The sequence below is a fragment of the Drosophila yakuba genome, chromosome 2L (assembly GCF_016746365.2).
Source record: "Drosophila yakuba strain Tai18E2 chromosome 2L, Prin_Dyak_Tai18E2_2.1, whole genome shotgun sequence".
Lineage (NCBI taxonomy): Eukaryota > Metazoa > Arthropoda > Insecta > Diptera > Drosophilidae > Drosophila > Drosophila yakuba.
The window spans coordinates 17,304,944-17,326,691 of record NC_052527.2 but is presented as its reverse complement, the minus strand read 5'-3'; the positions used below and the strand labels follow the sequence as shown (position 1 = coordinate 17,326,691).

General features: G+C 45.7%; 5 protein-coding genes across 8 annotated transcripts; 2 read left to right on the top strand and 3 right to left on the bottom strand.

The window, feature by feature from the left end:
- The first annotated feature begins 4,145 nt into the window (after positions 1-4,145).
- LOC6528622 (zinc finger CCCH domain-containing protein 15 homolog) lies at positions 4,146-5,760 on the top strand. Its single transcript, XM_002089629.4, has 3 exons — positions 4,146-4,323; positions 4,449-4,883; positions 4,945-5,760. Exons 1-3 carry the CDS (start codon positions 4,252-4,254, stop codon positions 5,650-5,652), a joined length of 1,215 nt encoding a protein of 404 aa, XP_002089665.1. The 5' UTR covers positions 4,146-4,251; the 3' UTR covers positions 5,653-5,760.
- LOC6528621 (nucleoporin Gle1) lies at positions 5,732-8,052 on the bottom strand. The gene is made up of 2 exons (XM_002089628.4): positions 7,954-8,052; positions 5,732-7,900 (listed from the first exon to the last, which is right to left on the bottom strand). The coding sequence occupies exon 2, from the start codon at positions 7,895-7,897 to the stop codon at positions 5,885-5,887; it is 2,013 nt and encodes a 670-aa protein (XP_002089664.1). The 5' UTR covers positions 7,898-7,900; positions 7,954-8,052; the 3' UTR covers positions 5,732-5,884.
- A 411-nt stretch (positions 8,053-8,463) lies between these two features.
- LOC6528620 (beta-1,3-galactosyltransferase 6) lies at positions 8,464-9,916 on the top strand. The gene has a single exon (XM_002089627.4). The coding sequence runs from the start codon at positions 8,511-8,513 to the stop codon at positions 9,657-9,659; it is 1,149 nt and encodes a 382-aa protein (XP_002089663.1). The 5' UTR covers positions 8,464-8,510; the 3' UTR covers positions 9,660-9,916.
- On the bottom strand, positions 9,915-10,684 carry LOC6528619 (vacuolar protein-sorting-associated protein 25). Its single transcript, XM_002089626.3, has 2 exons — positions 10,527-10,684; positions 9,915-10,474 (listed from the first exon to the last, which is right to left on the bottom strand). The coding sequence occupies exons 1-2, from the start codon at positions 10,580-10,582 to the stop codon at positions 10,000-10,002; spliced, it is 531 nt and encodes a 176-aa protein (XP_002089662.2). The 5' UTR covers positions 10,583-10,684; the 3' UTR covers positions 9,915-9,999.
- A 384-nt stretch (positions 10,685-11,068) lies between these two features.
- Positions 11,069-21,564, bottom strand: LOC6528618 (latrophilin Cirl). 4 transcript variants are annotated; one of them, XM_002089625.4, is made up of 13 exons: positions 21,016-21,564; positions 20,818-20,879; positions 19,895-20,068; positions 19,438-19,627; positions 17,828-19,299; positions 17,540-17,767; positions 17,272-17,482; positions 16,975-17,215; positions 15,310-15,475; positions 15,025-15,254; positions 14,852-14,949; positions 13,008-14,786; positions 11,069-12,928 (listed from the first exon to the last, which is right to left on the bottom strand). In XM_002089625.4, coding segments are annotated over exons 3-13 (5,076 nt in total). In that variant the 5' UTR covers positions 19,896-20,068; positions 20,818-20,879; positions 21,016-21,564; the 3' UTR covers positions 11,069-12,468. The 4 variants fall into 4 exon arrangements, with proteins under 4 accessions (XP_002089661.2, XP_015053976.1, XP_015053977.1 ...); XM_015198490.3 differs by having other exon boundaries at positions 17,272-17,470; XM_015198491.3 differs by having other exon boundaries at positions 19,970-20,068.
- Positions 21,565-21,748: the final 184 nt, after the last annotated feature.

The following is a 21,748-nucleotide window of genomic DNA, read 5'->3' as shown; positions in this document are numbered from 1 at the left end:
TCGGTTTTATGATGTAAGAAGGCTTAATATATTTTAATAGCAATATAGTATTTACAGAATTGGTGGAATACTAAGGAGAAAAAGTTTATAATGAATATTTATATATTCCGATCTCGGAAACTAAAAGAGCTATAGAGTTGAGAATCAACTTCCTAGTAGTAACGCCAATACCAAAAATTATTTAATCCGGCCTATTGGTGTAACACAACTTTAAGGTACAGTCTTATATATAATATATAGACTCTTCTTGAGATCAGTCGTGTCATAGTTTCGCCTAAAGCTCATTATGCAATCTACCCCAACCAACAACAACTCTTAATATCTACCGTTACCACCAGCGCTAGTGAATTGTAACAACCGAGAAATAACCTACGCGACATTCAAAACAGTAACACCAAGATGAGGGACCCGCCCCCACGAGACCTGCAGAATCCCTCCACCAATAACACCGTACTAATAAATTTATCCGGACCCAAATACATGATTATATCCATATCCGATATCCGATCCAGTTCTTGACCTTGCTAACGTTTCTTAATTTCTAATCAAAACAAATTGATTTCGTGTGCGGGGGAGAACTTCCACATCAACATGTAACAGAAATAAAGAAGATTTTGAAAAGGAAAATGGAAATTTTAACAAAACCGGCCCTATATTGACATTCACACATATGTACATACATACTCCCCGAATATGTAATGATTGGCTATCAAAAAACTTCAGTCCGCGAGTATATCCCTTTGCCAACTAGATGCAATAACTGCAGTGAATTTGGCCACTTCTACAAAACATGTAAAAACAAGAGAGAACGCTATAGTCGAGTTCCCCGACTATCTGATACCCGTTACTCAACTAGTGGAAGGGAAAAGGAGAGTCTTAAACACAGTTTTTGGCGGTTTGTAGGCGTTATATTGGGCGTGGCAGAACGTTTCTTGGCAAATCGATAGAAATTTACAAGACTAATACAAAAATGAAAAAATATAAAAACATTTTTCAAAAGTGTGGGCGTATCAGCTTTGGGCGGTTTGAGGGCGTTAGAGTGGGCGTGGCAAAAAGTTTTTTGGTAAATCGATAGAAAATTACAAGACTAATACAAAAATTGAAAAATTTCAAAACATTTTTCAAAAGTGTGGGCGTGGCAGTTTTGCGCGGTTTGTGGGCGTTAGAGTGGGCGTGGCAACATGAATCGACAAACTTGCGCTGCTTCTATGTCCCTGGAGTTTGTATGCTTAATCTCAACTTTCTAGCTTTAGAAGTTCCTGAGATCTCGACGTTCATACGGACGGACAGACGGACGGACAGACGGACGGACAGACGGACATGGCCAGATCGACTCGGCTATTGATCCTGATCAAGAATATATATACTTTATATGGTCGGAAACGCTTCCTTCTGCCTGTTACATACTTTTCAACAAATCTAGTATACCCTTTTACTCTACGACTAACGGGTATAACAAGAAGTCTTGATACGTAGACGACTACCACCTTGACCCAAACACTACCGGAAAGTGTACAAGACCCCCAAATGCACAAACTGTATCAAACAACAAACCGCATATCCCCACAGCTCCATAAACATAAGATACGACTCTTGCGACATGGAAACTAACTAAACTTACCAACCCACTTATACCCCCACTATACTATTTTAATACTAAGGATAATGGAACATAGAACATTAAAGGTTATAGGAACAATTACTCCCAACTTCAAATACTAATTAAAAAGGTTAAGGTTAACCCACCTAACCCAATTTACCCACTCAAGTCCGAGGAGACTTTAATAGTTGGCATCCTTACTGGGGTTGATCGACGACCTTAAAGGCAATCACTTTAAATATACACTTTTTAAATAAAATAAAATTGAGTTAGTTAAACTCAGATTAGATGTTAAGCAGATCAGCAGATGTTTTAGTCCGATCGGAAAATAAATTCCGTCCTAGTATGTTAGGAAATTAGATTAAGTTATTTTTTAAGAGAAATATTTAGTCATATAGGGAAATTCCTTTTTTTTCCTTCCTTTTTCTTTTATCCCATTTTCCTTCCTCTTCCCGCAATAAGCAATAGCCTGCCTAAACTTGGCGTGAGCGAGAAAAGAATGAAGTGAAGAGAGTACCGCAGTAGAAGAGGGGAGCGTCTCAAAAAAACAGATGCCCGAAAGGAATATAGCTCTCATATTTTTAATAAGGCGGTGTAAGCTGTATGTCTCGTCCACAGGCAAACCCATGAAGCGCTCCATCGTGGGAAATCCAAAGTGAGTAGCATACATTTTGTACATAAATGAGAAAGCAGCTTTTTCTGAAATTTTAAACCTAGGGTAATCATTTGGGATAAGTTGTCTTAACCTGTTCCCAGTCAAATTTTGTCAGTTTGCAAGTTTCTTATATGTTAAAAATTGAATTTTATAATGCTGTCTAAAGAGGAAAAGTGATACCCTCGTCAGGATAGCCAGCAGCGTCGGACTCGAGATAATCGTAGCAAAAACAAAAGCTATGCGATTCAACCACTTCAACCAAGGAAACATCATCATACATGGGCCCCCAATCGAGTTCGTCAACAGTTTCCCATACCCTGGCACCATCATATCCAACAGTGGAGGAGAGGATGATGATGTCTTGAGTCGTCTTGGCAAAGCCCGCTCAGCATTTGGGAGACTATACCGCATTTGGAGAAACAGACAAATAAGCCGGCGAACAAAGCTCCGGATCTACTATGCGTGTGTGAAATCCATACTGCTATACGGAAGTGAGACATGGCTCGCAACGACAAAAATAACGCAGAAACTGCAGGTTTTCAGCAACAAATGCCTGAAATTCATATGTGGAATATTCTGGCCAAACAGAATAGCCAACACAGAGCTGTAGCGCGTTACGAGCGAGCCCCCAAAACACACCCAAATAAGGAAGAAGAAATGGATGTGGATAGGGCACGCCCTCAGGAGAAACACTAGTAGCATAGTAAGGATGGTACTGGACTGGAACCCCCAATGAAGCAGGAGGGTAGTAAGGCCAAGAGCAACATGGAAAAGAACCGCTCAACAAGAACTTGCCCAAATAAACATCACATGGGAAAATGCTAAACAGACAGCACAAAACAGAGTTAGATGTATGGCTCTCGTAGAAGCCCTAAGTTCCCGAGAGGAATAAGAAGGATTTAAAATAAAATCGGAGTAAATTTCTCTAGGGGAGCCATGCGTCGTCAGAGGGTCTATGTTGTGTAAAGTGTAGCACATTGTAGGGATCACCTTTTATGTTAACTGGTCATTGGTGGTCATGGTAGGGTGGGCGTCGACAGCTTAACAGCTGCTGTCGTAAAAAGTTTCTATGTCCTTGTTTGTCCTTAGTCCTGTCGTCAGTTAGTCCTATAGCCGTTTTTTTGTGAAGATCAATCCTAGCACGCGATTTAAATAAGATTGTGATACGTGACGAGCGATATGTCGCGATGGTAAATATTCCCCCCCTTAAATCTAGAATTGGTAGCCGGAACCAGCGCGTGCTTGATCGCCCAACTTCACAATACCATCTGCTCGGGGAAGAAATACACGTAGTTGGTCACAACACTTTTAGAACTGTGAATTTTGCGAAGGAGAGCGAGAGCGCGGGTGCACAGTGCAGTTATGTGCATAACCACACCAAACAGCTCAACGGACAACGCGCAAAAGAGAGAGTGAATAGAACTAGTAAACAAGAACTCAGTAAATAATATCGACACCGCTAGGTGGAGCTCGTGTAAAATCTGTAAGGAAGTCGCAATGCAGCTTAAACAGTTGATCTAGTGCTTGCATATCTCTATAACACTATCTTCTTTAAGAATAATATAAGTATACCTTTAAATAGTTGTGAATGGAACAACCATTCAAAATATAAGCAGAAAATGAGTAATTAAAAAGAAGTTAAGCCAATTTTACATTAAGCCAAGTTTCGACCCCATGTGAGACATCGATCGGGTGGTTCAAATGTGCTCCAAAACCTGAGCACTGTTTCACACCACACTGTTAAGAATGTGTACAATATAAATTTCAATTTATTAATTATAAGTTGCAGGCTAAATCATTATTTCAGTAGTTAGGGAATTTTAAAAGGTATTAACCTAAAATTAATATTAATAAGATACCACCTCCCTGAGATATGCTGCCCTTCGCACTCTGGCCACACTGGCAGAGCCTCTTGTTCCAGCGTGGTTGTATAAAAAACTTCGGTTGAGCTTTATTTCTACATTTGAGATATTAAATTCCCGTATCCTGCCCGAAGATGCCACCCAAAAAGGCGCCACCAGGTCCCAGCAAGAAGACCGAGCAGAAAAAGAAGGAGAAAGTGATTGAGGTAGGCTTCGTTACCGGGTAGCCGATGGGTGAGCCCCCTCTTCAAAAATTCGTGATGTGGAAACCCGGCAAAGAGAATTTCAATATGATCCACATTGAACTGACCATGTGTAATTCCATCGGCAGGACAAGACCTTCGGACTGAAGAACAAGAAGGGCAACAAGCAGCAGAAGTTCATCCAGCAGGTGCAGAAGCAGGTCCAGTCCGGTGGACAGCATCCCCGTCAGGATGGCGACAAGCGCAAGGAAGAGAAGGATAAGAAGCTGGCCGAGCAGCGTGAGATGGCGCTGCTCTTCAAGCCGGTCCAGACCCAGAAAGTGGAGAAGGGCACCGATCCCAAGTCGGTGGTCTGCGCCTTCTTCAAACAGGGCACCTGTACCAAAGGCGACAAGTGCAAGTTCTCCCACGACCTTTCCCAGGAGAACAAGGTCGAAAAGCGGTCCATCTATGTAGACATGCGCGACGAAGATGATCCGATGACCAACTGGGACGATGCCAAGCTAAAGGAGGTGGTCGAGAAAAAGAGCTCCGGAGAAAAGCAACGTCCCACCACGGACATTGTGGGTTTAATGCTTAAAAAAATTGTGGCACTACTCAGAACTAACATCACTCGTCTTTTAGATTTGCAAATTCTTCCTGGAAGCCGTGGAAAAGTCAAAGTACGGCTGGTTCTGGGAATGCCCCAACGGCGGAAAGTGCATCTACCGGCACGCATTGCCCGCTGGCTATGTGCTAAAGCGCGATAAGAAGAAGGAGGAGAAGCCCACGGAAATCTCGCTGGTCGATTTAATTGAAAAGGAGCGTGCTGCCCTCGGTCCAAACCAGACGCGCGTCACCCTAGAGTCTTTCCTCGCATGGAAGAAGCGCAAGATTTCTGAGAAGAAGGCCAAACTGGCTGCCGAGGAAGAGCGCAAGAAGAGCGACTTCAGCAAGGGCAAACAGTTCGGCATCTCTGGTCGCGAGATGTTTAGCTTCAATCCGGATCTGGTTGACGACGGTCCCATGGAGGAGGGCGACGCTGCCTTTGATATCTACAACCGGGAGGACGACGACGATAATGCTGTTGAATTCAAGGAACTGGATCTGGCTGCCTTGTCGCTGGCCGCTAAGGAGGTGGACGGCTCGGGCACCATTGCCTCCACCAATCGGCTTCTGGACCAGGCAGCAGAAGCAGCCAAAACCGCCGCAGCCGAGGACGCAGCGGCCGACGAGGATGGACCATCGTCGTCTGCACCCGCCAACGATGCTGCCCCCATCAACAAGGATCTCTTTGTTGATCTGGCCAGCGAACTGGATGACTTGGATCTGGAAGATGAGGACGATGACTAGTCCTCCGCGCAGTTTGTTTGAAATGAGTTCGTAAATGATTTCTGCCTTTTAGCTACCCTTCAATCAATAAAGTTGTGGCTTTGAATTGTTGCATTTCTGGAAATGAAACGTATGCGTTTAAAACCAAGTTTTCTGATTTCTGAAGAAGAACATGCCTCAGTATAACATTAGTCACTTTTTATAAATATACATACACTTAACTTCGATATACAGAACTAACTAAATAGCATGCCTACCAAAATCCTGGAGGCAAAATTCCGACAGCCTGTGGAATCTGCCGTTCGCGCAGGAACTTGGCTAAGAGCATTTCCAGCCGCGTCTTTGGGCCGCCTTCGTCGTAGGCTGCTAGCTGAGGCATGTAGATATTCTGAATGTAGACCAGCAGCTTGACGAACTGCTTGCCGTAGGTACGCCATAACTCGAAGCCGAGGGTCTGGAGAATCTCCATGATCATGGTAGCACTAATATCGGGCAAGGGCTTTACATTCACCATGTGCGTTAGCCAGAGCCATCCTTCATCCAGCTCGAAGCACTGATCCGGTCCAGCTGCCTTTCGTCCATGAGTAATAATCACAGCTGCGTAGAGGCGAGCGATTCCCGTTTGACGCTTAAGGTAAATGTCCGGTTTCTCCAGCTCGTTTTTGTCCGTTAGCCTATAGCCGATGGTCTTCAGATACTGCTCCGGAGTCTGTCCCGGCTGCTGGGGTATAACGTAGGGCACCAGAAAGGGCGACTCTTTGTACATGTATGCAAGGAAAACCTTTCCGAAATCCGGCAACAATTTCCAAAAAGTTATTATCACAGAGGCAAATGGAAAGGCAGCCTGGGGATTGCTGCATATCGCAGTCTCCGTTTGACTAACAAACTTCTTGGCCATGAGGAGCATGCAATAGTCGCGAGCCAGCGGATGATCGTTAATAGTAATGGTGGCTCCATTCATCACTTTTGTAGGCTGGCCGGCAAAAAAGCTGTACAGCTTGTCAAAGTTCTGAGCTAGATGCTGAGGACTAACTGCTGAGATGGCGTTGAGCGGCAGGTTTATTGCCCTCTGGCAACCTGTGCGATACTGCTTAAGGGATTCCTCCGTTTGGAGCGGCTTTATGGCATCCACCTTCGACTGATACAGAGCAAGAATATCATTGTAGAACTTCAGACGGTCTGGGTGGACACAGGTAGATGTCACTGTGGCCGCTGGTGGCACATCTTGGGATTTTGTCTCCAAGAGAGCAGAAACCTTGGCCGTTTCGGCCTTGGCAGCCTCGGCCTCTTGTTGTTTTTTCTTAGCCTCCGACTCCTCCTCCTGCCTAAGCTTTTCCTGCTCCACATGCTTTTGTCGCTCCTCCTCCTGCTGCTGCTTTTGCCGCTCTTCTTCTAGCTTCTTAGCAGCCTCCATCTTGAGCTGCTGCTGGATTTGTTCGGAGAACTCGGCCAGCTGCCTAATGATGTCCAGCTCCAGAACATCCAGGCTCTTGCAGCACTCTTCCGCCTTGATTATTGAGCAGAGGAACTGGCTCTGCATCTCGCACTTGCCCATCTTAACGGTACTTACAAGCTGTTCAAATTTCTGGCCCAACTCCTTGAGCTGTGCGTTTTGTGCGGAGCACACCTTGACCGTCTCCTTATCCAGAGAAAGCAGTATTCTGGCAATAGCCTCGTACTTCTGGTTGAATCTTCTTTGGCAGCGAGAAACGCCCTCCAGAGCCAGCTTGTGCAGCTTTTGGTCAGTCTGTTGGCGCAATGTCAATTGCTCGCGTTGCTGGGCCTCCAGTTGTGCAGCAGCCATCTGGTCAGCTTTCTGGATAAGTAGACTTTCATTCCGTTCCCGCAACACCTTCTGTTGCATCTGGTCGCGCTGGCGTTCCTCCTCCTTTTGCTGGGGCTCTCTCAACAGGCGCAGGGTGTCCTGTTTGTCCTTTAACGCCTTCAGCTGCTGGCGGACACACCTCTTGCCCTCCTCCGCCAGCTCACGCTTTACAATGCTGGCGTTGATAGCCTGTACGTCGGGAAAGCACGATATATTGGGCTCAAAATCGGTTTTGGGTGGCAGGGGAATCTCCTTCTTTTGTTTTGGAGCTGGGCTTTCTACCGGTGATGGTGGTTTCGCTGTGCTCTTACTGCCCTCCACCCATATGGGTTCCCGATCCTCGCCCAAAGTCCTACCCGTGCACGCTGAGGACGCCAGAGCAGCATTGTGCATCGTCGATGTCACCTTCAGATAGTCCATCGCCCGCATCATGTCGTCCATGCTCTGAAAAGATTACGTTTAGCGCCAATCTTAGCGCAGTATATAAATAATCTTACCTATTTTTTCTTGTTTCGAATATGGTTTTACTCTCTTTAAAGTCAACAAAAAATATAGGACAAGACTGCCAACTCAGTTTATGGAGTACTAATTGCGCGGCAATCAGTATTCCGTTATCGTGACGGGGTTGGAAATACGGTCTTACTTTAATTTAAATTGAATTAAATTGAAATTTAAATCGGCTGCGAGCGATTCATAGCACGAATTTTAAAAAGAAGTTGGAGTGATGTTCAATCTGAGTGCAAGGAATGGATTCATTGTTTGGTCTATATATATGTATATGGGAGTATCAGTATCGAGAATCAGATTTTAATTAAGGGAGTATTGAAGAGTGACATGCAACAGAAATTACTCAAGACCTATTTGTCTATTTTATTTACCCTCACATTTTTACACCTAATTTGCATTGAAAACGACAGCGGTAAGAGCAAAAGTATCGAGTATCCTTGTTTACTAATGCAAGTTAAAGATTTAAAGAAGAAGTTCGCGATACCCAAGTAAACTCAGTATATTTTTGCAACTGTTTCACGGTCTCTCTAGTCAAAACAACCCATAAATGAGGCGATTAAATAATTTAGTGACTTTCTTCACAGCCATAACTGCCTTTTTCTTTGGTAGTTTTCTCACAAAGATACTCAGCTCCGTAGACCAATGTCCGGGGCACCGGTATAGAATTCCCCACCTGGAGCCGCACCCAAACCTCTTCCTTATGGTGTTGGTGCTCAGCGCACCACACAATGCAGATGAGAGGAACGCGATGCGGAGCACCTGGCTGGCAAATGCGGGCCAATCTCTTGCACAGCCCTATTTTCCCGAGGATTTCATTTATCTTCCGGCATTCAACGCCAATGGCCACTTGCAGGTGGAGCTGGTTGCGGAGCAGGCGAGCCGCCTGAGGCAGTACACGGATTGGCAAAAAAGGCTGCTGGCGGAAGATCCACCAAAGACAAAAAGAGTGATTACCGTGAAGCACGTATTTTCCATTGGCACATTAGATTTAAGCAGCTCCGCGCTGGCAGAGCTGGAGAAGGAGCAGAAGCAACACAATGATCTCTTGCTGCTAAACCGGCACCATGACACATACAGGAATCTTACGGCGAAGCTCATGCAGTCCCTAGATGTCTTGAGACGCCACTACGAGTTCTCATATGTGCTCAAAGTGGACGACGATACCTACGTTAAGCTGGACAGTTTAGTCAATACGCTGGTTTCCTACGATCGAAAGTTACTTCGCAAGAGGTTGGAGTACAGGTACACCGTGTTGCCTCAGCTTTATTGGGGCTACTTTAACGGACGATCCACAATTAAAACGAAAGGCCAGTGGAAGGAGTCTAGTTATTACCTTAGCAAAAACTACCTGCCGTATGCACTGGGCGGGGGATACGTTTTGTCCCAAAACTTGTGTGACTACATTGTCAATAACTCCCAACTGCTGTCTGCTTATGGGTCCGAGGATGTCTCCGTTGGCACCTGGCTCGCCCCATTGCGTCACGTCTATCGGTGGCACGATCCCAGATTCGACACCTCCTACGCACCGCGCAAATGTCGCTCCTATCATATGGTGTTGCACAAACGCAGTGGGCAGATGATGAGGGACATTCACGATGGTGAACCATGCAGTGGCATTGGTTCGAGCATATTGTCTGATTACTATTACGATTGGACGAGAACAGCGGACAAATGCTGCGACAGCTTAGTAGTGTAGCAATGTCATGGACTGGCATACCCGCGCTCAACTGGCCACTCCTCCATGGGTCTTCATTTGCTTTACCACCAGCTACCACGATTAAACTGGCTGTGCAGAGCTCCTAGTTACGCTTTGCATTTGCAGCAGGGGGCTTCCTCCTCTGCGATAGCCAGGAACCACTTGTTTTGCAACTAGTGGGTCCAGTTCGCATGCGTAGAAAGAAGTTTGAAATGTCAAGACTGCAGTGACAAGTAATAAAAAGGATTCAAGGTGTACATTTTACACTAGTTTACTCATTAATGTATAAGGACATACATAGTTCGGGGTGCAAGACAAGGCTAACAAACAGCATGGACATTTAGAAGAACTTAACGCCGTGGCTGCCGTCCATCTCGATTAGCTCACACCTGCCCTTCTCCTCCAGTAACCGGAGGGCACTGAGCAACACCACTTCGTCCACGCCATGAAAGTCCAAGTGGGAAGTGTTTTCGCCGGAGGCGATCTCGTACAGCGTGCAGATGGTATTCGTCTGACCCGTTTCCTGCACCCAGTCGTACACCATGTTGCCGTACTCCTCCAGGGTGAACCAGTAAACCTGCCATTCCTGGCGTTTCTTGTCCAGCGGATTCGCATGCCCGGTCCGCTCCAGTTCGCCCAGGATGGCCAGGACGAGCTCCGGCGAGAGACGGCGCTTCAGGGATTCGTTGTGAAACAGCGGCGAGTTTTGGTCCCCTATACTGAGCGAAAACCTATTCGTGTGTCTAAGGTATTTGAGAAAGAGATCTGTCCAGACCTTCAGCTGCTGCTGTCTGGTTTCTTCGTGGGGCTGCAGTCTGAAACACTGGGATTATTCGAGTGATGGAGCATCTACTGGAGGGAACTCACGTAAAGAACGGGGGGAAGGTGTACTCCCAGGGCCATTGAAATTCCGTCATGCTCATGAACTACGAATTAAACATTTGTTTTTCCATGGATGAAATTACTAATGGCTTAGAGTGACCATATGCGCTGCATAGGAGAATACCATGCCATTGAAAAAACTATTTGTTTTGCAAAAAGTCGTTACTTTTTAATTTACTTAACTATTATGCGTATCTTGTTTGTGTGATTTAATAAATGCCAATTATAAAATTAGCCCATATTATTTTTATTTTAAGCCTTAAATTTTAAGCCCAATTTTCCAGAAAAACACATATATTATATGTCATTTACAGTAAAATGCAATCCATTTTTTGTATTTTGTCTTAAATAGAAAAAATTGTGTACATTAACATTTTCATCGGGCGTTTTATAAAGTTTGAATAGGGCATCCGGTTTTCAGTTTCGGTTTTCTGATTTTTCAAAGTCTAGAATCAATTTCGTGTGAATGTGGCGACGAAAAAGGGGATTGCAGTGGCTTGAATCATCAATATACACGCACATACATATATTCTCGTATCTGATAAATCTGCTTTATTATAAGTAAAGTTCTAGGAGGCGCAACACTATACATTCAATATCTGCTATTCCGTATTCCTTGTCCACATACGTGACTTCCGATCCAGTTTATACACTTAATGTGTGGCTGCGGGTGCTTAATTACTAACTTTCTTTATCGATTGTGTGCTAATGAGTTCCTTCAAGTTTAACTTGCTGATCGGATCAAATGGGATCGAGCTGGCCTGCTGCCCGCAGAGCTTCCTTGGCTTGGTATGTACGACATATATGGTAATCATCTGGTTTGCACTATATTTTATTTGGTTTTTGTACACATGCGTGAAATTCTAGGGAGGATGCCATTCAGGGAATAGGAATAGTTCAGTTTAGTGTGTGGATATCAGCTGGCTAGTGTTTAAAGAGTTTTCAGTTAGTTCCTAGTTAACAAGTGAGGTTTGGTTGAAATCTTTTTTTGCTATATAGGTATTTCCGTATGCTGCTCTATCTGTCTGTGTCGGCTTCGTAAAATAATAAAGCATTTCACGAGCTCTCTCTCTCTCAAAAATATAAAGTAAATGCCCCTATGTGTGCTTAAAGCATCTATATTGATGAAAATGTACACTTCAAATGCTTCGCTCTGGTTTTCTTACAACATAGCTGAAATGCAGCAACAAAATTGCAAAATATTTCCTCTAACATCTTATTTTCCACTTGACTCGCAGTTGGAAGGAATTTCGGTTCTATAGGTGAAAAACGGCAGTTGGATAGCAAAAAAATGACAGTTTTTCAAAACGTAGGATAGCTTTTTGGTTTATGAAACACAAAACAAATCTTAAGCCTGTGTGTATATATATCTTACGAGCAAAATCAGCGTAAATCAAAAACAATTGATTTCTTACAAAATACATAAAACATAATTCGCCTGCATTTTATATATCATGTACATACAGTTCCTAGATCTTATACATATACATCCATATATATATATATATATATACTTGATTTTCTGGTTGTTTAAATTAGATTTTAAGTATTTAAAAATGGCATGTGGTGACATGTATTACAATACATCATACATATATGGTACATACATTTATATTTAATATCGATTTCCAAGTTGGTATAAAATGCATGCAAGTCGAAGGGCCCAATTCCAACCCCACAAAGCTCGAGTTTTGGTTAAGCTTGCACGGCACCGCAGGGGGATGGATGTGCCCTATGGTCTAGGTTTGAGTTATTTCATATACATTTATAAAGTTTTGGGATTTTCGAATCACTGCACGTATAGCATGACAGCATGTTGTTTCACACAATGCTCCATATTTCGACTAACGACTAATACTAGGTATAGCTAGAGATCCTAAGCTACAATTTTTGCCTAAGACTGTTTCGGGGGAGTTGCGTTAACTGATCACTTGGCCAGTGGTTCCAGATAACATCGGACCGTGTTGTTCTCATCGAGCATGGCCGACAGATGGCGCTGCTGATGGTGCGGGGGATGCTGATGGGGATGCGGATGGGTAAGCTGGAGAGGATGCGGATTGGGGTTGCTATGTGATGTATGCGACGACGATGATGTGGTGGACTGTGGTGACAGTTTCTGTAGCTGCTGACGCTTCTGCGCGGGCGTCTGATTCGCCGGCGGCAGCGGTGGTCCCGAGTTGCCGTGACCGAATAGATCATTTACCGCCAAACGGCCGCCTGGCGACTTGGCATTCAGTGCTTGCTGCTGCCGAAATGCGCCACGCATGGAGCCCTCACCAACGCCGCCGCTAACCCCAAAAACCGCACCGTTGTGCTCGGGTTGCGGACCTGATCCTGGCGGCAAAGCCCCGTAGTCAAGGGGCGCTCCATGTTTGCGCAGTTGACGTCTGAGAAGGGGACAAATGAGCGCAATATAACATTAATAACATAATAATAAATATTATAATAAACAATAGAAATACTTACTGAAACCGCCGCTTAAAATCCTCGTCTTGCATCGCCATCAGACGACGCATCCGCTCATCACTCTGGGGTGGCAATCCATGAGCATCATCCTCCAAGTCGCTCTCGTCCTCCTCCTCATCCTCATCACAGACGCTGTCGTGCAATTGCTCCGCGGCCGTTGCCTCCTCATCCTCCTCCTCTTCCTCGTCGTCATCGTCATCCGCCGTGCAGCGTCGAGCCGATCTTTGCTGAGCCAGCGACTGTTGTTGCTGCTGCTTCTTGAGCTGCTGCTGTTGGCTCCTGGACGAGACACTGCCGCCACTCAGGCTTCCGCCGCCATAACGACTTCCGCCGGCAGCCACTGCCGCTCTCATGTTGTTGAAGACGCCAGTGCCAACACTATTGTTGTACACCTCGTCCACATCAAAGTCACCCACCTCGTAATGCTGCACATCCGAGTTGCGGTTGCTGAGGATCTCCTCGTAGACCGGCCCACCATCCGCGCCGCCAACGCTGCCTTGGTTGTAGTAGGCATCGCCCATGCCCAGATCACAGTTGGAATGCTTATTTCTATACTGGCGCTGCATAAACTCGTGCTGGTACTGCGCCATGTGCGGCGGTGGAGCAGGGAGCTGCTGCTGGCTACCAGCTCGTCGTTGCAGGTGCAACAAGTGAGCATGTTGCTCGACCTGCTCCTCGTCCGAGGAGAGTTGCTGCTGCTGCTGCTGATGTAGCTGCTGGCGACGCAACTGTTGCTGCTGCTGGTAGTAGGCAGCCGCATTGCCAGTGGCTAGTGGTGGGTCCAACGCCTCCGCGTATTGCGGATAGCCGGTTGGCTGGCCAGCCTTGGTCTTCTTGTACGATGGATAGAATAGCACCTGGGAGGCGGCGGCCGTGCGACTGTGCAACGAGCCACTCGGCGAGGCGGGTACTCCTCCAGCGCCCCTCTTCTTTTTGCCATGTTGGCCGCTGTTAGGCTTCTGAGTCCAGTAGAATACCTCGTGTGCCTGTTGCGGCGAGGATGCAGAAGCACCTGTATTATTGTAGTACTCCCGCGGTGTTTTCAATCCTCCTGTTCCAGTTGGTGGCTGCTTCCAGCTGTAGTAGTCCGGCTGGTGGTAGTAACCCTCACCCAAAGGTCCCTGTTGCTGCTGCTGCTGTTGTTGTTGTTGCTTATGGGCAAAAATCAGGTGTGTGGACCCGGCAGAGCTGGTGGGTGAAGCATGACCGGTGGAGCGAAGAGTGCTGCCTCTTTCGAGCACAACATGGCCGCCAAGGGTCTGCGGTGGAGCCTGTAGGGTGCCCGTCATGAGTCCACTCTTCAGGGTTCTCCTTTGTTGGGCCTCGTTTAGTTCACAATCAGAGCTGGCTCCCATGATGGCATCCTCAGTGATGGGCACTGGCGTGTGCTGTTGCTGCTGGGGATCGTCATGCGCCTCTTCGCTTACTCCTAATGGCAGTTTGGGCTTCTTGGACGTGGAAACACTGCAAAGGGTTCCGGCTGTAGGTCCATTACCGGTGACAATGCCCGAGGAAATAGATGTTTTCGAGCAGCGCAAGCACTTGGGCAACCAAGCATGCTGTCTCACATACTTCCGATACTCCCGTCGGATCTTTTCGTTTTGAATGCAATGAAACACGAAGATATAGAGCCCCAGCAATGTGTTGAAGCAGATGAAGCAATATCCATACACATCAGCCGTGTCATCGTCCATTTTGGCTCCTCGCAAATAAAAGTAGGACGAGCACCAAACAGCGCTGAGCAGCAAGAGAAACACAAAGGAGCAGCGTATGTCGAACCTAGGGTGAGAGTGAGATGGGTTTTAGATGACCTTTAAAGTGTATGTGAATTTTCAATATCTTACCGCACGCTAGCGAGGCGAGTATGTTCCTTAGTCTTAAGACCGGTGCGACTTTTGCGACACAGTATAATCCAGGAGAGGAACGTGTAGCCAATCGCAGCCTGAAAATGTGAGTACATTTAAAATGGTAAGTGCTCTTGATTTAAAAACCTAATATTTTATTAATAAAAACTTACCACAAAGAAGACAAGCACCGGAATTACAAAGGTGGCATAAAACAGGGCATTCGCCTCCATCAGCACGCAATAATCGTTTTGGGTATAGGTGCTGGGATCGATGACCAGCGAGATGGCCACTACGCTTAACGACAGTCCATAGGACAAGAGGTAGTAGCAGTTCACTTTGGGCGTCTGGTCCACCTCCAGTAGGAGCTCATCCGAGGTGAGCGTTGAGTACGAATGAAAGGCTGCAGCGACAAGGGGTTAGAGCTGCACAGTGTAGACGGAATTCTGCCTTCTTACCTTCATAACAAAACCAGGCGGTGCCTGATAGGATGGCACAGTGTAGGAAAATAGTAATGAAGCCGCAGAAAATGCTTGTTTCGGTCTGTTCAATGCCCAGTAGAAAGAGCAGCTCGATGGCCAGGAGGCAAAGGTAAATGCTGGTATAGATCGAGGTGCGGGCGGACTGGAGTGGACAGTTGTAATAGAAGACAGAGTGGAAAGTTAAAATAAGTTTAAGAAGTCAGTATAAATTTTTCTTTTAGCAGCACCAGCAAAAGAACCCTGAAGATTCGATCGTAAGAAAGCTTTGAAATATTTTAAGAAAATGGATAATCTTAAACGTTTTGGAAAATAGGTGTCAGATTTGATAGTCAAACTTAATTAAGAACTTGATTTACAATAATTTTGGTGGGTGGTGGTGAAAATCCAAAGACTAAGAGTAATACGAATAAAACAATGAACAGAACACGAAACAAGCACAACACGTAGATAATATACATACAAACTAAATGAACAAATACAAAATGCAATATTTACAGGACAAAATTAGCAACATTTGTATATTTTATTAATTAATGAAATACAAAAGAAAGTCAAAAGTGTTTTAAGGTATTTAGTTGTTCGATGTCTATGTTAAATTTGTTAAACAAACAATGCATATAAAGGGGTTATATTTCAAAAATGATTAAATAATTAAGTAAAACATGCCAGAATTATGATTTGTAACGAAAAGGAAAAATTAGTCTATCATATAAAGATATTCCATTATGGGTTTGGAAAAGGTGCGCTAATCTTAAGCTATGACAAATTACTACGATACATAAATATAAGTCGGAGTCTTCGAGTGCAAGCGACAACTGGGATGCGATGATGTTTAGGGATATGGGCTACAGCCACCTCCAAATTAATCATCGCTTCCCAGCACAGCTTTTGAGTCTTATCTTTTAATCCTGCCAGAGAGAGAGTTTCATTAACAATTTAAGTTACTTAAGCTTATATCACATGTGTCTCTCGGTCATAAATACAAATGTCTAGAAAGCCTAGCCTAGCCTAAATTTGTGTTTATCTATTGTTTCACCACCACCACCACTTATATTGTAAGTCGTCCATGTTGGCCTGCATAATGATGTTGTTCGTGTTGTCCAATCCATTGCCGTCCACGTTAAGGTTGTGATTGCGGTGCGGATGTGGCTGCTGCTGTCCAAGATGCTGCTGCTGGACATGCTGCTGCTGCAGATAGTTGTGGCTGATATTGAGGTTGTTGCTGGCGTTGCTGGCCTGTACTGCGTGTTGCTGCAGTGCAGCGGCAATTGAGGCAGCAGCAGCTGCAGCAGCCGCCGTCTGCTGACCGTGCTGGTGCAGATTTATATTCAAGTTGTTCATGGCATGTTGCATGTTTCGTTGCGGCTGATTGGAAAGCACAACAGCAGCAGCAGCTGCCGCAACAACTTGTTGCTGCTGTTGCTGCTGCTGTTGGACATTGTAGTTCAGATTGTTGCGGTGTGAGTTGCGGATGGAATTGTGTTGGATAAAGTTTGTATTCCCATGACTGGGCGGCGGTACATTGGACTGACTGGTTGGCGTGGTCAAGGTCAAGGACTCGTGAGTCTGGTCGCGAATATTGTTTTGCTGGCGTCTGCTACCCGACCGCTGATGCGGCAATGGATTGGAGCCGTTTCTTACCTTCACAAAGACCCCATTGAACAGCTTCAGCGTCAGCAGGGCAATTACTATGAACACTACGCAGATGCCGATGCTTATATAGATGAATATGCGCATATTTCCATCGAACATGGTGAACAACGAGTGCTGGTGCTCATCCACAACGTCCATTAGTATGGCAAAGTTGGTCAGGTGGTTGCAACTGCAGACGCTGTGTGTGCGGTTTGTAGACTCCAGGCTGCATCCGTTGGCAGACCATGCACTAGAGAAAAAATATTAATTCGTATAAATCCTTTAGCATATGAGCTTAAGTCTTACTGGTCAATATAGTTCCAGAACACACAGGTGGGATTCGTCACATTTTCGGTCTTCAAATGCTTCAGGGTCAGGGTAATGGGCTGGGAGAGTTGTATATGACGCCCCTTGCCCAAGCTGGCCGAGATCACCTTGCTGTTCAGGATGCGAAGGCGCTGCTGGATTTCCCCCGCGTTGACATCGCTGTCGTTGCTCAGAATGGCTGTATTACGAACTAAGACAACATTAAGATTATTATATTCTAATATTCTTCAGTTCCCTTTAGACATACCGTAACTGCGGGAGCTCTTGAGATCGAAATGATCATAACTGGGCTTGAGAATGGACTCCAGGCGATCAAAGGCGGCAAATACAATTCGCACCAGGCCGCCTTCACTATTGTCTATAAGAGCAGCTCGGGGCAGCTCAATGCGATCCGAACTCAAGGGCCACTGATCCGAATCTGGGAAGACCACGCTGGACTGAATGGTCTTAGTTTCCAACACTCGAACAGACAGCACTATGATATAAAGTTATTATAAGTATTTTGAAATGCAAACAGAAACCATTAAGAACTCACATATATTCTTAACCTTTTGCACCACGCTGCGCTCCCTGATAATCGTATCTGCCAGCAGAAAGGCATTGTATTCCAGGCCAGTTAGCAAGGAGGTGGCTACACGCATTTGGTCCTCCGGATTGAGGTCCAACCACGAAGACAGCTGCGACTCGTCCAGTAGGTTGGAGCCAGTTTTGACCACACAATGCAACAATTCCATGATCATAGCCTCGCGCTGTCGCTGATCCGGAAAGGTCTCCTTGTCGTGCAGCATCTTCTCAGACACTGTTTGGATAATCTTTGTGGTGACCAACATGTCTCCGCCGTAGAGCGTTTTGCTACTGGTCACTTCGGACATGTCGTTGGCAATGGAGATCAGGGAGGAGTCCCGCTGGTTGACACGCATTTCCAGATTGTTAAGCCAAAGGCTGCGGCATTGCGTCAGATCAGGTGTCGCGGGATGCCAGGTGGGCTCAAAGTTGCGCAGACGCTGGTTTACCTTGTGGGCCATGCTTACCGGCGGCTCGCAGCTGCTGCTGTTGTGCAGACAGTCGCCGCCGTTGGGCGCTGGAGTTGTGGAGCTGGGGTCATCATCGTACTCATCATAGCCGGAGTCCGGCATCCGCTTCATAAGCACGCAACGCCACTTGGCGATGCCGGCTGCTCCGCCAGGACAGGGCTGAACATTTACATCACCCACTCGAGTCATGTTCCAGTACAAATTCCGGGCATGAGTGGGGCCGCAAAACAACTTGGACTCATCATCGCCTCCGGATATCCCGGCTGCGTTCAAATTAATGTTGTTGATGGTGCGCACCACGCTGCCATTCCCGGGGACTACGGCTCCACTGGCCGCTGTGCCCGGCGGGCGGTTGGGTGAGCTCTTTGTGGTCAGTAGGGTTCCATCATCAGTTCCGGATCCTCCCACGCCCGTGAGTATCCTCGTGTTGGATGGTGAAGTCGCATTTCCGCCAGCCGGCAACTTGCTGCTTGGCTTGGTGGGTGTGGCAGTGTCATCACCGTGGTGGTTGTGGTGGTGGTGCAGTTGCGGTGGCGGTGGTAGACCATCGTGGCGACCAGCCGGATGCTTGGTTGTCGTCGTAGAGGTGGGCACACCTTTCAAACGCCCACCGCCCACGGCTGTCGTGCTGCTCGAGGGCGTGGAGTGCGTGACGGCGGTGTGTTGCGGTGGTACGTTGAACAGGCCGGGATTCCCACTGATTCCCACCACACCGGGCAGTGTGGGAAGTCGCGGTGGAGGCGGCGCACCCGCTCCAACCCCTGGGGGATGGATCAGTCCACTGCCGTTGCCAAAGATCGGCGGACCATTGCTCAGCACCCATGGCGGCGGACTGGGCCTGTTGGTCGTCGTCGACGTTTGCGCAGCACTTATGCACTGGTAGTGCGCCTCCAAATATTTGTGGGTCCCGGGACAGGGATCCCCGAACATGCTCGTGGCTGCCAGCACACCGCAGCTCTGCTTGTGGGCACATCTGCAAAATGGGAAAAATACGAGGTTCATCAGAAAGTACAATTGGGTCATTCATATACTGAATTTGTTCGATAGAAGAAGTTATAAGTAGTAGAAGTTATAAATTAAATTATTCTTTTAATTTTGAAAGAAGTATTACCTTGAGTTCAGCACGCTGAGAGATTTGGGAAACATGCAGTTGACACTCCACTCCACATTCCCGTGGTCATTGCAGATGGTAATCGAGAATCGGCCATAGTTGGCCCTTATCAGGTTGATCACATCACCGGGCTCGCACTCAATGGTCAGTTTCTTACCTTCGCAGGCGTAGGCGGTTTGGTACTTGGACACTGAAAGGCGAACGCTTCATAAGTCAAGGGGTGCTGGGCTGGGTTTAGGTTTATTTGGACGTATATGGTATATAAAGGTATATGTATATATGGCATATAAAAAGAAATATTTGGTTAGCGGCGATGATTGTTGTAGTTTGGTTTGGATTGGATTGGATTGTTGGCCTGCAAAGACACTTACGATCTAACGATATGCATATGTATGTTCATAGGATATAGACAAAATGGTTGGTAGCATGATACGCTTTTACACTGCCTGGGATATACTTAGTAATGTTGAGGTTGATTGTGGAGTAGGTGGGTCGTTAGCTTGGTAGCAAGTACAATAGTAGTCATAAATACCAAATCCTGCCGGCCCAGATCACGAATCTTCGATCTCCATCATAGGCACTCATCGGCATGCTCAATCGGGAGTGTTTGGCTCGATTAAAAGTGTTGAAACTAGAGAAAAGATACAATTTATAATGTTGGGGATTAGGTCAATATCTCTATTGAGATTGGGACTTTATCCTGATCATGATTCTGTGATATAACATACTAGGTTTGGATTAATTCGTAGCGTTTAAGTATGGCGCTACTTGGCGCTTACACATACAAAAGTTTATACTCTTCTCAAAGCTACTGACATAGCGCATCTTTACCAGTATATAACAAACATTAAAGTTTGTGGGGAGTTTTACTTCAATATTTTAACATGAAGAAAAGTGCCGCAGAAAGCTATCGTATAAGCAAACATGCAGAAAGTGGTTTGCCTGATTTTAAAGTGGAAATTTTAATTTGGAAAACAAAGAACGTCCTGGACAACCGGAAAAATTCAAAGATGAAGATTTGGTGACGTTGCTCGATAAAGACCTGTATATTTGGTTAGTTAGTTTTACTAGTTTTTCTGTTCTCTTATTTGCTAACGTGTTTTTTCTTTTTATTTACTTGTGCAATATCTCATCATATTTGTGTCAATCTGATGACCTGGTTAAAGTCATTTCAAAGGGTTGGGTAGCGAAAAATGGTATTTCTCTTAATCTTGAGGACATGAGAAATAAATATTATGATTTTTAGCTATTAATAAGAGAACCGAGATGCTTGCTGACTTAGTGCACTGCATTTATATATCTTCAAAGATTAACAAGGTCCTCTTTGACCTAACGATGATGACCCATTTTCAGACCAAGCCCACATACATATGTACATACCTTTTATGTATTTCCATTTGGAGTCATTCTCATGTTGGACTCAACGGTACCGTACAACTTATCTGAAAGGGAAGAGCATCCGTAACGTAATTGTTTACATATTGACTCCTTGGGCAAACACGAACAAGCAGGCAAACGACAAACAAAAGATAAGAAGGTTGCCAGCGGGGAGGGGGGAAGGGAGCTAAGAATACACACCCTTCATGTGGTTGTAGTTGTTGCATGGCCATCGATTCGTGGACAGAACAAAGACCCGTTTTCTTTGTACACCCGATGCACACTATTCACGAACATATATGTATGTGGGGGTATACATATGTGTGTGTGTAGAGAAAAGTTGCTGCAGCTGCGCTTCGAGTTTTTTCTGCCCCGTGGAGCCCCACTTTGGATGTCTTTCTTTGTTGCAACTCCGGGCACTTTATGCACGTTGGAAACGGTGGACGTGTCTTGATTTCCACGTGAATAACACATTTTTGAACTTGGAACAGTTTTCCTGTTGATTTCCGTGCTTAGTAAGTAATTTTCGCAGCGATTTGCTGGCGTAGTTATTAAGGATGCAAAAGCCCCGAAAAAGACTGGCTTTAAGTTGCTCTTTTGATAGCCTTATTCGCGATTTGCTGTTGGTTAGCACTAGTTTTTACTTCACTTTTGGCCAATTATTTCACTTTATTTCTCGGCCCAAACTCCATTCACTGCAGAGCGTTCCTATTCATTTGAGAGTTCGATTCACAATCAACTTTCTTTTAGAAAAATTCTGTATACTTGAATGTCTGCTTGGACCGTAACGACGTTGCCAGCCCAAAAACCGGAACTACAGGACTGCCAACTTGCTGCTGGGAAGAGCGCGGAGTTCAAATAGGAAACTAAGCACTGTTAAGCAAATGTGGTCGAGAAATTAATATTGATAAATAGTCCATTTTAATGCATTTAA

Excerpts from the sequence above, each read along its gene's own strand:
- LOC6528620 (XM_002089627.4), top strand. The coding sequence starts at position 8,511 with ATGAGGCGATTAAATAATTTAGTGACTTTCTTCACAGCCATAACTGCC.
- LOC6528619 (XM_002089626.3), bottom strand. The coding sequence starts at position 10,582 with ATGAGCATGACGGAATTTCAATGGCCCTGGGAGTACACCTTCCCCCCG. Across the intron at positions 10,475-10,526 it reads ACCTTCCCCCCGTTCTTTAC|ACTGCAGCCCCACGAAGAAA; the intron begins GTGAGTTCCCTC and ends CCAGTGTTTCAG.
- LOC6528618 (XM_002089625.4), bottom strand. Across the intron at positions 19,300-19,437 it reads CTCAGCGTGCTGAACTCAAG|ATGTGCCCACAAGCAGAGCT; the intron begins GTAATACTTCTT and ends CCCATTTTGCAG. Across the intron at positions 15,255-15,309 it reads CGCCTGGTTTTGTTATGAAG|CCTTTCATTCGTACTCAACG; the intron begins GTAAGAAGGCAG and ends TTGTCGCTGCAG.
- LOC6528621 (XM_002089628.4), bottom strand. The coding sequence starts at position 7,897 with ATGGACGACATGATGCGGGCGATGGACTATCTGAAGGTGACATCGACG.
- LOC6528622 (XM_002089629.4), top strand. The coding sequence starts at position 4,252 with ATGCCACCCAAAAAGGCGCCACCAGGTCCCAGCAAGAAGACCGAGCAG. Across the intron at positions 4,324-4,448 it reads AGAAGGAGAAAGTGATTGAG|GACAAGACCTTCGGACTGAA; the intron begins GTAGGCTTCGTT and ends TTCCATCGGCAG. Across the intron at positions 4,884-4,944 it reads AACGTCCCACCACGGACATT|ATTTGCAAATTCTTCCTGGA; the intron begins GTGGGTTTAATG and ends CTCGTCTTTTAG.